This window comes from Chaetodon auriga, chromosome 7 (genome assembly GCF_051107435.1).
Source record: "Chaetodon auriga isolate fChaAug3 chromosome 7, fChaAug3.hap1, whole genome shotgun sequence".
In the NCBI taxonomy this organism is placed as follows: Eukaryota; Metazoa; Chordata; class Actinopteri; order Chaetodontiformes; family Chaetodontidae; genus Chaetodon; species Chaetodon auriga.
In genome coordinates this window covers 8,361,310-8,376,703 of record NC_135080.1, presented here as the reverse complement: position 1 = coordinate 8,376,703, position 15,394 = coordinate 8,361,310, and the positions used below count along the sequence as shown (strand labels likewise).

The 15,394-nt window shown below is 40.3% G+C and overlaps 1 protein-coding gene across 2 annotated transcripts in view; it reads right to left on the bottom strand.

Moving 5' to 3' along the window:
* cadm1b (cell adhesion molecule 1b) overlaps positions 1–15,146 on the bottom strand; it is a 137,297-nt gene extending 122,151 nt beyond the window's left edge. The window contains exon 1 of one of the 2 annotated variants that reach the window (XM_076734596.1): positions 15,003–15,146. In XM_076734596.1, coding sequence (XP_076590711.1) covers positions 15,003–15,078 — 76 coding nt within the window. In that variant the 5' untranslated portion in view covers positions 15,079–15,146. The remainder of the gene's footprint in view (positions 1–15,002) is intronic. The other variant, XM_076734597.1, reaches the window with a different exon arrangement.
* Between the last annotated feature and the right edge of the window lie 248 nt (positions 15,147–15,394).

Genomic DNA, 15,394 nt, shown 5'->3' with positions numbered 1-15,394 from the left:
TACTTAATTCATTTTTTACACATGGGTCCCTTACCACACATTCCAACCTTGAGACTGGACAAAGAGGAGAGGAAAAAAAAACAGTGTCCCAGCTCCCCCATACACATTTAGCGGAAGGTTGAGATGTGTGTCAATGAAAGCATCGCATAATATGTTGGACTGAACTGCAGCCTTGAGTGAAGTCTCTGAAAAGAGAGCTATTGAAAAAACACCTCGTTTGTTCTCTTCAATACTCCTCTCACACTTTTTCACTATGACAAATGAAGAGTGGACATGTAAAATTTCATCTGTTATGGTACAACTAGGGAATTGAAATCACTTCTTTAGCTGATTAAAAACCTACATATTATATATTAAAGTACTACAGAAGTCAGGTTAAAAGGTGAATATAAGCAGACCTATCTTCACCTTTAAGATGGAAGTTAAGGCAATAAGAAACTACATATAAAATCACCGTGCAACAAAAAGCAAAGTTTGGAGTGAGGCCACGATGCATGAAGGGGAGGTGAAATTTACGTGTTTATCTATCTTAAAGGTGAGTATGAAAATTAGATAATTGTGAAAACACATCACCTCTTTGCTGCAAGCAATTTCTGCCTTTCACTTAAAATGTGAAATGATTTAATTGCTTAATTAGTTTAATGATTAGTGTGGAGAGGAGGAGGAGGTTAAAACACTTTTATCCAGCAGAAACGCCCCGTTTATAGCACCAAAGACACACAATAATGAGGGTGTTCAGACTTACAAACAGGAGTGGGCGACACGGCCCTAATATTACGATATTTCAGGGTATTTCTGTGCTAATTATATTCTTGACGATGCGACAAAAAAATACAGCTTGCCAAAGCTGTTTTTGGCTCTCCTTGTACTCAACCAGGTGCTCTGCTCGAGGTGGTGAAGTAAGTTTATTGTCTTGGCCCCTTTTGTTGTTACAGTCCTCTTTTGCCATTCCTCAGCATTACTGTCGTTTGTTGTACATCTAATCTTTTGTAAACAAACTGCTTCCACACTACTGAAGTCGCTCCCCTTCTTGGAACGAACTGCTCCACCGTGGAGCAGATACAACCGTTACTTTCGCTTTCAGCCGTGCTTGCTGTTGTTGTGCATAACAATATGAAGTCATTTAGCCAAAAAGTCAGAATATTACAATAAATCACATGTGATTTTTTTGATCATATCAAAAGATTCCCAATATTATCATGAACAATATGATCTAGCACACCCCCACTTGTAAATCAAAAGGACTTTCTTCTCATTTCTCTCACAGACACATCAAAACCAGACACATCACAGCTTCACTTCTTTATCGAACGTATACCAATCATTAGAAAAAAGTCAATCTTTACTCCTTATGATGGCCAAAACGCTCTTCTATTCCACAACTACACCTGACATAAAATACATTATTTACTGTATTTTGCTGCTAGATACACAAAGGGGACAGACAAGGTCAGGTGGAGAGAAAACACTTCAATTCATCTGCGAGGTGATTTCATGCCATATATATCAATAGATTTTTAGACTTTTTCGTTCGCTGGGTGAAAACTTTCAACAGCTCTACTCTAATATCTGCCGCTTCACCACAAGCAAGGCTGCTTTCTGATGATTCAAATAATTCCAGCCCCTCTCTTCAAATGGAACATTTTGATGGATTATGCAGCGCCAACCTTCACCGCACCGAACACATTTGAATAAATGTAGATTTGAGATTTACTGAAAGATGAGGCCAACATGTCAAAGTGATACACAACTGCATGCAAATGCTCTGTACCTTCAAGCTCTAGCGTTTCAAGAAATGTGGTGAGGAAATTTTCAAAGTTCCCAGCACCAAATCCAAATTGTTTTTCATGTTAATTTCATTCATTCAGATTTCTGTCCCAGCGCATATTGCATATCGTCATATTGCACTGACAGACAGTAATGAAGTTAATAGTGATTTGTCTGTGCGCCGAGATCTATTGTCTAGACTGTCTTCATTACAAAGTTTTCATTTGCCATCATATCATTAGAACTTCAATGAAAAGGATTTTAAATGTGAAGGGGTTCACTTAAATTGGCCTGAACGTCGAATACAAAAAGGCAGAGGGAATGAAACAGCAATTTGTGCACACAGTGAGAAACAATCAGTGCACGTCTTAGAAGATATGACATTTGGGCACAAGTGACAAAATGAAATCATGTACAACAACCCTATTACACATGTATGCCATTTGACAACCCTTAAGTCTACTGATATTTGAACCAGAATAATCCACACTGCGCAGGTCCAGCCTATTTATTCATGCACAGATTGCGATTCTCTCAGGCTTGGGAAATCAGCTTTTGCTTCAATACCGCCTTTGTCACACTTATACTTCCCTGCCCTCGCTAACTACACTATCTCCCTGCCTGTTCAAGCAAAACTTTATGCTAAGTAAATCATTTACATCTCCCAAGCAGCCTATCAACATTTTCCAATAAAACCCCAAATTGATGGATGTCATCTTAGTGCTCACAGGCAATAACTCCTGCTGCTTCGAAATAACAATATGTTTTGGTTTTATGAGGTCTAGACATGCTATTCTTTTTAATGACATCCCTAGGCCAGTGCTGTTTACATTTATTGATATCTGTTTTTAGACTAGAGCGGCTCTGTCTTCCTCTGAGGTTTTCCATCCAGAGCTAAGTTTGACTTATGCTAACAAAACAAAACTTTTCATTTGGTGAGTTTATGCCACAGAGTGATGTTTTGCTCATATATTTCCCTGAGATGTTTCCACTCTATTTGAAAATTTATCAAAATTCATCAAAAGACAAAAGTGAACCACTTTGTAGTGTTGTTTTATTGATTTTGACGCCTCCTTGAAGCTGCTAAATAACATCCGCCTCTGCTTGTCCACTTAGAAGTCGACATTAGATCAAAATAACCCTTAAAACTTCAAATGGCACAAAATCTTCTGCCAAAGTTAAAACAATTCTGTATTTGTGTTTTTTCTATGCTTTTCTTATTGATTTGTGGCGGGCGGGGCTCCGTTGAAAAAGGTGATTTCACATACTTCAATGCACCAATCAGGATTTAGCAACATTTTAAGTTAATTCTGATGACTGCAGGCAAGAGGTCCACCTGGGGTGCACATGGAGACAGACGGAAATTACTATCATACATTATCAGTGAGGGTGCTAGAAGGTGGAAACAGTCAGGGTGAATCACATCAGCTCATTTCTCTTTTAAGAGTTCAGGGAGTTTCTCCCAACAGGAAACTCATCCAGGAAGTGAAGGAGTTGAAAGAGCAAATATAAAGCGAGCAAATTCAAACTGACAAAAGCAGTTTCAATTGCTTTTTAATAATAAAAACTATTTTACTTGTCCAAATAATAATAATATGCACAAAAATGTAGTCTAGCTTTTGAAGTATTTCCCTTTTTTACTTAAATTATTAAGGACCATCCAATAAGATTTAGTTGAAACTACATGCAACTAAACAACTACTGCCAAACTGGGAATGAAACGGTGTTTATGGATGCATAAACTGACAATTCCAGTAATTATCCTGTTTACAGCTCACAAATAATGATCCTGTTTATGAACCTCTGCACCTTGAGAAAATGCTTCATGTCATGCGCCCACATAAAAATAGAGCCCTCGCACTTCATACAAGGAAATTGTACAGTGTCACACATTTAGTTACTGTACTTACCATTAAATGGACTGACAGCTCTCACAAGAGAGAGTGCTCTTTTTACGCGGGCAACATTGAAGCTTACAAGAGAAAAATCCATAAACAGTTCATACACAACGAGGTGAACAGAGCAAAGTTCAGTCAGCACACAAAGGTTCAGCCCTGAGCTGCTGTGTCCATATATTTCACCAGTTACGGTGAACTCCCTCCTCCTGAAGCTGCATCATTATTGTGCTGTAACATCAAGGCACATTAAAGCAAGAAGCCAGAGAAGATAGGCGTCGAACCTTTTTTTGTAACCAGTAGCCCTGTGCTAATGAGTGCTGGCATGTGTTCTGCCTCGGAGGACAGCAGAAAACCAATTGAAACACAGTTTTAGAGAGGGCGCAGACTTTATGACCAATTAAATTTATGTGAGCATCATGGACTGTCAAAACTAAATGAGATCTGATTGCAGAAAAGACCCCAGAGAACTAAAAGTCTATGTGAGGGGTGAACTTTGGTTGTTCTTTCAGCTTGCGTGCACAAGTATGGATTTCGGAGTGTAAGCTACAACTCAGTGCACGAAGACAAAGGTCCCTCTTGCTCAAGAGCTTTCATTTGAGTTGCTAGAAGTGTACCCAAGTGGCCGGAGGTGCCACTTTGTTATTCTGTCATTGAGCTGTCCTGGTGCTTCTGATTGGTGCTTATCTTGACACTAAATGTTGAACAAGGATGTGCGGTTGGATGGCACTTATCTCTTTGCCCGGTCGTGTCTGTTTGCTTGTCAAAATTTCAAAAATGTTATGAGTGGATTTTTAAGAAGTTAAGAAAAAGGAAGATAATTTGTCATAATTGGCTAGAAGTGTGGAGTCAATGGGTGCAGTGTCTCACAAAAACTTCAGAGCATCTTCACAAAGCAGCATCAGAAATAGTACACTTTTGAGTATATTTATATATGCAGACATAACTGCTCTTCTATTTTTTCCAGAATTGGTACACTGGTGGAACAAAGAACAAAGGACAGATGAAAGAATTAACTCTGAGTGAAAATCTGACAAGTGGAATCGGCTTATCTTGACAAATGAATAGCATTAATGAAGGTCTGACGCTGAGATCCGTCTATAGTGAGTACTTTCAGGAGCAGAACTATTTTGTACAGAATAAGTTTATGAGACTTTAATAGGGAAGCTGTAAAGTGCTGTAAAGAAGAAGCAAAACAAAACAAACATCAACACATAATGATAAAGAAAAAAACTTGCACTGTTGACTCCATTAAGGCCCATTGCTCATTAAGGGAGACTCAACAAACTTCAACTATTAGACCCCATTGGGAAAACAGAAAAAAGAATGGGGGGAAAAAATCCTGCATAACTGGAGCAAAAACAACAGCTAAATACGAATAATTGGTTAAATGAATAAGAGAAGATACAAAGTTTGCAATTAAATTTCTTTCAATGTTTTGGGGGCTTCGGCTGCAACTGTTTGTTCACCTTTTTGACTTTTAAAGCACAATTAGAGATTCAATTATAAACAAGCCTACTTCTAATATTTACTGATGCTGTTTAATGTTTTTTAGTAAAACAAGCCTAAATTATAAAATATAATTCGATGTGAAACACACAAAAATACAGATTCTCCATCTATAACTCAAACTCTTTTTATCAGGGATATGAATATATGCATCAAATACTGCATTATTACAAACAGTAGTAGTTTAAGGAGTAAGACAATTGTTAAAATTGCACCAAAGATACAAACATTTACAGGTAGAGCGAGGTGTTTTACATCAGCAGATACAGAGTGATTGTCTGTGTCTTAACAAATACTGCATACTAATTTCAATCAGGTTTTTGTAGTGTGTTCACATTGGAAAGGTGTCAGTATGATACTAAAAAAAACCTTGATTTTGGAGGGTGCTGTCGATGACTGTATTATTTCCCATTCGCACAGTTAATTATGTTGATGTCTTCCATACAAACTGCAAAATTAGCATACAAAACATTAGCATACACTACTGAAAACATAGTATTCAGCACAGTAGCATTGATGCAGGAATAATCTTAAAAATGAAAAGGCAATCCATGCATCTACAATATGCCACTTGCAAAAGCCCAACCATGTGTCAGCTTTGATAGAAACATACTGACAGAGGGTGTGTGTGTTAGGCAACGTTTTATCAATCAATATTGGTTGCAGCAAATCAAAATGTTCTGTCCTGCTAAGCACAGACATTTGATTTAGAAATATAAAAGCTGCTGCGCTGTAAGCTCCACATCTGAACTGCAGGGCTGTTGATCGTTTGGCAGCTCGGGGTTTACTTTCCATGTTAGCTGCAGACAGACTGCTATTTGGGAGCCAATGGACCAAGCCCATATTTCCTTTCAAATACATTTACCTGTCATCTTAGATGTAAACAATGTGACTTTGAGCTTCCCCCTTCCATTAGCTCTATTGCCTCCCATGTCTCTCCACAGTGCAATGACTCAAGTATGAGAAGTAATCAATAGGCTTCTGGTTTGGGTGAATGAGTCTTAGTGCTTGGTTTGTGCAGTCTTGATCAGCCTGACAATGACAGATTATAGTGCTTTATCTGAGAGTAATTAAGATGGGTCTATTGTCACGCTGATAACTCAAGAGCATGATGCCCCCAAGGCAGGCAGCACCAACCTGTCAGACAACAGCTCTCCTCTGTGTAAACAGCATCAAAATGTCGTGATGATTCACCTTGAGAGGAAGTTCTGCATCGACTGTAAATCCTCTATCGGTTGTTTTTCTTTTACATTCTTAGTCTTACTAAAGACTACTACGACAACAACATTGCCAAGAAAAAGTGAGTGTTTGAGAATGCACACACCTTCCTGCCAAATTATCTCCCAAGCAATCCACTTAGTACATTAGGCACTACCTAGAGTGAATTAATCTATAAAATGCCAATGTTTCTAAAAACCATACTGCAGTTTCGATTTTGTAATTCCACTGATCCAACAACAATCTTGTAATAAATATCAATGTACTTCTGTGGAACTTACACTCTTTTAGTGTCAGTGACACGCTGACTTGAAGGAATATTTCACATTTTGGGAAATACATTTGTTTGCTTTCTTGCCCACAGTTAGATGAACCACTCTCATATCTGAACATTGAATATGAAGCTATAACCAGCAGCTGGCTAACTCACCTAGCCTAGCTCGGTCCAAAAGCAACAAAGTCTGCCTACCAGCATCTTTGTATCTCACTATGTAACATGTTACGAGAACAAACAAACAAGACATGAATTATCAATTACTGAGCTTTAGAGATGCTGGTAGGAGGATATTTTTTTTACTTTTGAGCCAAGCAAGAATAGCTGTTTCCCACTGTTTCCAGTCTTTATGCTAAGCTAACATAATAGGCACCACTTGCTTACTTAGCCAACAGAAATGCCAGCAGAACGTTAACCACATGACGACCAAGGTCCTGTACGCCTGTCATTGGTACTCTCCAACTGAGATATACCACATTTTGGGAGGACATGTTTAAAAATGTTGAACTACCCCTACGATACTGTAATTTCTGGTGTTGCCGTATTGGGTTGCAGCAATTAAAAGGCGTTTCTTATATATTTGCTTCTCCACACATGTAAATTAATTTGAAATGCTGATCAGTGTAATGCAGTCCAATTCAGCACCATCATAAAGTCAAATCTCCAAATAGACCATAAAATCAAGTACATAGACACCTAAAGCAGCAGTAGTGCTGAAATGATTAGCTGATTAACTGATTAGTCAAGCAACAACAACAATCATTGCCAAAAATGTTGATAATCAATTTATCATTTAAGCCATTTTTCAAGTGCGAAACATTCTCTGTTTCAAGCTTCTCAGTTGTGAGGATTTGCAGCTCTTCTCCGTTTTATATCATTGTAAACTGAGAATCTTTGGGTTTTGCAGAGTTGTTCAGACATTTTTGTGAGACGGATAGAATTTATTTCATGGCTTTTTCCTGAATACATAATATGGGAGGTTCTATTCTTCTGCTCCTTTAGTGTATTTAATGTTGTTTCTTTAAGACTTGTTTGTTCTTTCCAGCTGGCATCCCTGAGTGTATTGCTCAAATAAAATTAGAGAAACATTAGGGTGCGATGGAGGCACTGGTGAATGGAAACATGGAAACTTGGAAGGACTGGGCTATTCTAATGTTGTCCCCAAGTCTGGCTCTATCCTGCTGTGTAAGGGAATAATATTTCATTCAGTCTGCATAAATGCATTTGCAAACAGCACTCCAACAAGAAAGGAGGGGACTGATTCCAAGGGATGCTGTTAAGAGAGCATGGTACCTGTCCTTATATTCACTGCATATAAGCAAGAATGTGGGAGGGTTATCTATATATTTATATAACATTTTTACTCTTATCTCAGAGTAAAGTACGGCATCAGCACCACATTGCATTTCTATTAGCAATCTAAGATTTACTGATGAGTGCAGGGTTTGCATTCTGTTGGCACTCACTTGTACAGGGTATATGTATTTTTGATTTTCTCCAGTGGTGTTGCATTACTTCCACCTGTGTGCAGCTGCTTAAGGGGGCTCTAGGTACACAGTGGTTATTTTATCAGGCTCAGATCTGCCCAAACAAGCCCAAAGAGGAGACAGAGAGGTTCTGCTCCTCCACTGTTGTCTGAGATGCAAGGCAGCAAATGAGCTCTGCCAGACAGAGAAAAGCTCTCAGCTTCAGATTTCCATAGACGTGAACGGTCTGCCATCAAACCACAGTGGACATTGTAGTTAGGACTGATCCAAAGGGGGGCATGTGCTGGCCAAGGCCCTAACAGCCCTTCAACTCAATATCACTAAAGGTGACTGGAACAAGAAACTACGTAATGGCACGCCTTCTCATTGGTCAAGCACAAAGCCAAACACTGAGCAGCTGCTGTTTCGGGCACAGGAAGGTTTTTCATTCCAATTCAAGCAGTGGATTAGTGGGAGCTCGATAACTGAATTTATTGATTAGAGATTCAGTCCTCTCTCTCAGAAAGAGTCCTCTCTCCTCAATATTGATCAACGGTTATTTAGTTGTAATGTTGTGAGTTCGGGTCTGAGACTCGTCCACTCTCGAGGTTCTCTTTTTGTCGCATTTCTCTTTCGCTGTGACTGAACTGAAGACAGCACAGTTTCTCAAAAATATCATCCACAGATTTTATTTTTGAATGTATCTTTGGATGCTCCGTTACATGTTAAAGAAAAACAAAGCAGCAGCAAGAAAGCAGATCAAATCACTACTTTTGGGCTGTAATTGTGGTTCCCCTTTGGTGCAAACTGTAATCTTGAACACTGTAATGCTCTGGTGAAATATATTATTACTAATATTGTTGAGCATCAGATTATTGGTGGCTCAGATATTGCATATGACACATGGATGAGTGAACAAATTATGCACAGCGCCCCTTTGGGCCGATCAGTGTTAATTTTAGAAAATGTGGGAGTCATTCCCAACTTCTGAGAAAATACAACAAGTGAACAAAGGCTGCAGAGCCCAATCAGTGCAATATTTAGTTACATTTAATGAATAGCTGATCAGTGATAATAGAGAAATGCAACTATAGCTATAGGACATGCCAGAACAGTGACACACTATTATTAATCAGAATAGAAAAATAACATATACCAAGTAGCAAAGATGTTCCTGCCATTACTGTCAATCAAAGAGGCGCTTATAACAATTTATTAGCATCACTGAGTTGTAATGATGTAAGTAATGATGGACATACATAAAAATGCCCGTTTTTTATTGTGGTCTCATAAATTACAAAAGGGTGCTGTGGAAAAACTCATGACGACACGTAAACAAGACTAAGACTCTGCAGCCACGCTGGCAGCTCGCTCTGCCTTTAAGCTAAATGCTCATGTTTATATTTAGTTGTTCCACATCTTAACATGTTAAAAATTAGACCGGTGTTATCATGAAGGATATGACATGGCACACCCCTATATGTTAGCATGCTAACAATTGCTAATTGACACTAAACACTAAGTCCAGCTGAGGTTAAAGGTTAAATTCCTTGGTATTTGGTCATAAAGTATTGGACAAATGAAAGTTTTGTCCTTATGGTGGCGCTACATGAAAAGTTAAGGGATCACCAAAGTTACCAAATGTCATTGCAACCCACCCAACAGTTGTCAAGATATTTCACTAGAGATTATGTCAAACTGAAGGTGGTACTAGAGGTAAAATGAAAGAATCATCATTAGTGTTTATTCACTGGGCACCAATCTGCTAATAAGTGTCTTATTCAACATTCATAAAAACACTCAGAGAAATCGTAACGTGGCAGGAGACCACGCAGCAGTGATGGCACACAGCAGATGGATTCTCCCTCCAGTCCCTGTACAACTTTATGTCAGATTTATTTGGCAATACAGCATGCTGTAGTAAAATTTAGGGAAGGTTTAAAGGTATCAATATTTGAATCTCATCCAGCCTTAGTAAAAGCACAATTACTGGCATCTGTGTTGTTATGCGTGAGAGACAGATGAATGGTCAGATGGAGGATGATCTGCAACACCTCCCCCAACCCCGCTGCAGGAAACACACAGAGGGGGAAGGAGAGGAAGGCTTTTAGCCATTTATACTGAACTGGATCCTCATTTGTATCAATCTTTGTGTGAATTATGGTATGGTGCAGGTTATGGAGGATATCTTCCCAATGGAGTTCCTCATTTAGAAAGTACTGTGCTTTGACGGCTCCACGGCCTTAATGGTGGCTTGTAATTGCTCCATCACCCATGCTAATGTGCACTCTGTGCCCTTTTAAAAACAAAAACATTGCATTTCCTTTTTTTTTTTTCATTGTGGACCTGATTGTCACCGCCCAAGCATCGCAGCCAATAGAGTGAGGTCCCTCAGATCCAGGGAACACAGAGAACAATGTCATATTCATAAGCGGAGACATCAGCTCTCCTCCTCATTACCACAGCGCAGTCATGAATGGAAGCTTCTGTCCCCACCATCATGAAAGGACCTGTCATCTGTCTGTGTCTCCTAATTGACTGTTTACTACATTTCAACGCAGACAGACGGACAGATTTTTGATCGTCCTCAGTTTGTCATTCAGTTTGACACTGCAGTCCAAATCCCTCACATAAAAATGTCCCCAGTTTCTTTTCTTTATATATTTATTACATGACTCGAAGTGATAGTACGTCTACAGCAGCACTCTGGTGACCTTGACAAAACAACCAGATACGGTATTTACTTGAAGGTCCCACTATAAAGTATGTGGGCAAAAACCCTCGTACCCAGCACCCAAGGTGATGTATTTAAGGAGAGATTGGACTCTTTCAGAGACTGAAAAGAATGTAAGGAGTGAAAGAGATTTTCCGTTTTTTTTTTAATCCCAACTTTGACCTCCATAACCAACTTCTTTGAGTGTAAACAGGCTGACTTGCTACAACCTCCGACTCAGAAGGACATACTAAAATGAAATCTGCCTATTCACTCTGAGCCGCAAGGACCCTCATCTGACAGATCCATTGTACGAGCCATCTCAAAGCGAGTGTGGAGTTTGATCGTGGACGCATAGTCACATACCGCCATGCTCAGACAAGGTAATAATGGCTTAAATACATTCGATTTACAGGTGAAACCTTGTGCCCTCACAAGGATACACGGCAGCAAACCTCAAGAGCAGAAAACACAGCCTGGAGGTGTGATGTCCTCGGTGAAATGATAACAGCAAAGCCCACATCACTTTCTTTGCAACATCAGATACGAGTGGCTAAATTCTTTCCATGCATCAGCTGCCAATTCTCTGCCAGCCCCTCCCTTTTCAACTGTATGATTAGCTGCCACCGCATAAAGTAGTGCCATGCATTATCTAGCAATTAGACTGACGCTTATTAGGCAGAGTTTAATGTAAATTTAATGAGCAATAAATTCTATTTCTTTAAATAGAAGAGTTTATTATTCTTACAAATGATGTACTGTGGTGATTTCAATGTACAGGCAATGAAATACTTCACAAGCGGGCACATATCAATGGGCCATTAAGTGCGGTATTAAATGTATCCTGAAACACGGTACTGTTTAAGTGCTATTTTATACAGAGAGCGGAAGAAGAGAAGGCCACTTCAGTTTGCTACAGAGATAGCACTGATGTGCTGCGTGTGGTTTTGAGTGGAGCTGAAATAGCTGATCAATTGTTTGAGTCATTTTTCGAGTAAAAATGCCAAACATTCTCTGGCTTCAGCTTCTCACTTGTGGGGATTTGCTGCTTTTCGTTATCTTGCGTGGCAGTGAACTGCTGATCAGGGAAAAACTCAGCTTTATGAAACGTTTTATTGTCTTTTGACATTCTATGATCAGGCGACGAATCAATTAATCGAGAATCTATAATGATCTATAATGAAAGGAATCATCAGTTCGGCGGTGGAATGTGCTATGACTAAGTACATTTACTCAAGTGCTGTACTGTAGTACAATTTTGACGTACCTGCACTTGAATATTTCTGTTTTATGTCACTTTATATATCTACTTCACTACATTTGAGAGACAAATATTTTCCTTTTCACTCCACTACATCTATTTGACGGCTGCAGTTTCTATTAACTTTGCAGAATACGACTTTGCACAGAAAACCAATGACGAGCAATAAAGAAATGTTGCATTTTTATAGATTTAATTACCAGACTCTACATGACGCAGCTATATAACTATAACAATAAAACACTGCTTACTGTCAACGCATATAAAAATAATCCCATAAAATATTTACTGTATAATAATACGACACTCACAGGGAACATTTTTCTGCAGAAAAGGTACTTTAACTTTTTAAACATTGAGTATATTTTGCTGTTTTATTACATTTTTACAGTGTTGTATTGGTACTTATACTCCGGCTTAAATCTGAATTCTTCCACTATCAGTGGCCGTAGTATGCATACACAGGTATGAATGTACTTCCTGTATGCCCCAGTGTGCACCACTGACCCCAGGAGATCAATGCTTGTGTGAAAACATGAGGAAATAAAACATTTCCAGCCTCCAGAACACACACACACACACACACACACACACACAGACTGTAAGCAAACACAAATTGAGGGCAGACCAGCACGCTGCTCACAGACTTCAGCAGTATCTGTTTTGAAGCCAAACCCACCATAAGCAGCAGGAGACGGACATCTTCTATTACTCATTGTGTCACGTGCCAACTGGCGACGACGAGCACCGTAACAGCTGTATGTTTCCTTTTGTTTCCCGGTGATCCCGTCCTTCAGCGGCGCCTTGAGGCTTCATGACAGCTCCTATTGATCCACTTCACCATCACTCAGCCCTGACGAATGACTTTAAGCTGGCAATAAGCGGGATTATGCAACCTTCTGAAATTCGACCATCTGATATGCTACAACAGGCCGAGCCCCAGGAGACGCATGGGGAGAAATACTGCTAAACAGATTCTTTGTTAAAATGCAAAATCTCAGCGTTTCATAACAGGATGCTCAGCGGAGGCAGCTCTTTAGCTTCATGAGTCACTCTGTACACACTAAGAACAAGTTTCTTTTATGATGTCCTGGATCAGCTCTCTCTCTCTTTCTCAGTCTTTCTTTAATTAGCTCTCTTTCCTTATCTTTACAATAAACTGAACACCTATCGCATCAAGCAGCAATCCAGTTAGTGGGATTATTTTCCTCCCACCAGATACAGAGAAAGTTCAAATCCACTGATTCTGGATTATTAACAAAGAAAAATTGGAAGCTGTCAAAAAGCAGACTGTCAGCACTTCACGAAGCAAGAGCTTGAGCCCTGTTTTGCTCCCAGCAGCTGGCACAAAGACAATCAAACAAATGGAAAGCCTGAGGTCAATCAGAGCATCTCGGGCTTGGGGGTTTTACCTGAAACAAGAGAGGCATCAGTTTCCTGATGCTGCAACCCTCGGCGTATTGAGCTCGAGGTTATTGCACATTCATGATGCATTATTTTATTTAACTGAGAGGTTAATTAAATTAATGTGACAAGGAGCCGCTAGACAATGCTGTAAATGTCATTCAACTGCTATTCAGTGCAAACCATAATAAATTCAACAACTGTGAAATGAAAGCCGTGTAAGCAGAGCAGTGAGCTGTAAAAGAAAAGAAAACAGTGGAAAGAAACAATCCCTGTTACTAGTAGCCTAACCTCATTTTGGGAGCAGGTTGTCAATCTCAACACACACACACACACATACACACACGCTTTGATGAGTTTCTGCAGACCTGTTGATGGGTGATGCAGATACCACTATTGTACAGCAAGCGGCCACTAATGGCACCATCAGAAACAGGAATTAAACCACTAAGAAGTCACTGGAGCCGTCTTCAAGTGGAAACCTGTCATCGCAACTGTTGCTTGCAATTTCAACAACCCGGGGATTGACAGCACAACAACACGTCCATCCAACCAGCTGGGAGGGATTTCAAGCGGCTGCAAACTGACATTTTAACCGCTTCGCATGCGTCAATATTGTCAGCGGATACGTTTTCCAGGAAAAAAAAAAAACAAAAAAAAAACACTGACGCATGCAACTCTGATGCAACCGCGGTGGAATAACGGGGAAATGATCGGACTGGGGACTGCAATGGTCGTGCACATTTCAGGCGCCCCTTGTTCACGCCGTAATGCCCAACGGGCAGATTTTCATCTCCAGCCTCACTGACAGGAGGAGAGATGAAGACTGCGGACCGGAACACACACACACTGGTGTCAGAAGCTGCAGTTGTGCGGCCAGAGGACACTGTGCGAGACTAGAGCTGCAATGCGTGTTTTTCTCCAAAGCGCACCTGAAGCGCACACTTGAGAGATTTGAAGACAGTGAGGATGAGTTGGGACTGTGAAGGTTTATGCGGTATGACTAAAGGATACAAGTGCGTGTGAGCCGTGTTCTCTCGGGGCCGGAGAATCGGTCACATTATCAAATAAAGAGGCACATTTCACTGAGCATTGCCTTCAACTTGCCCTATAGCTCTAAATACTGTCCGACCATTTCACTCAGTTACCACCGGTGACACTTTCTCTCCGCCTATGTAATTGAGCAGCACTAACAATACTTTTTCCAGCAGTCCTCTAAAGCCGATTGCAAAAGGCTACAACAGCCAAGGACAACACCCTATCAATCAGAGCTAAAATCAAGAGATAAGTAGCGCAATGCTCTCCAGAAACATCGCGGATATGTTGTAGTCAGAGCTATAGAAAGTGATGCTGAGATTTAACGGGAAGCTTGTGCGCATCTAGCGCGCAAACGCACCACAACTTCTCCCCGGTACTCCTCCGGCTTTAGCTGTGGAAGTGGTAATTCCGCATCACAGACTCACACACGCACACGCACAAGACCCCCAAAACTTACCTTTGGGAAGAAACGCCGCCGAAATCACGAAAACAGAGAGAGAAATAGCGAGAGATCCGCTCCCCGTGATCGCCATGTTGGACACCTGCTTGAGACTGGCGGCGCTAAATCACCTAGAGACGGCCATGGGATGAAAATGTAGACACATGAGAGGCGGAGGGAGGGCTCAAGCAGGGAGCCTGCTATCATATTGGGCTGCATTATGTTGCAATGACATCTAGGCCTATAAAATAACATTAGAATATTACAGTCATACATTAGGAGATTTAAAGAAATAAAATAAAAACAGTGATACAGTCAGCGAAGACTGCAGCTGAACCTGAGGGACACGCTGCAAATCCCAGCGGGAATATTGAGGGAAATATTACAGTGGTGCCATGAGAAGTGTAAAA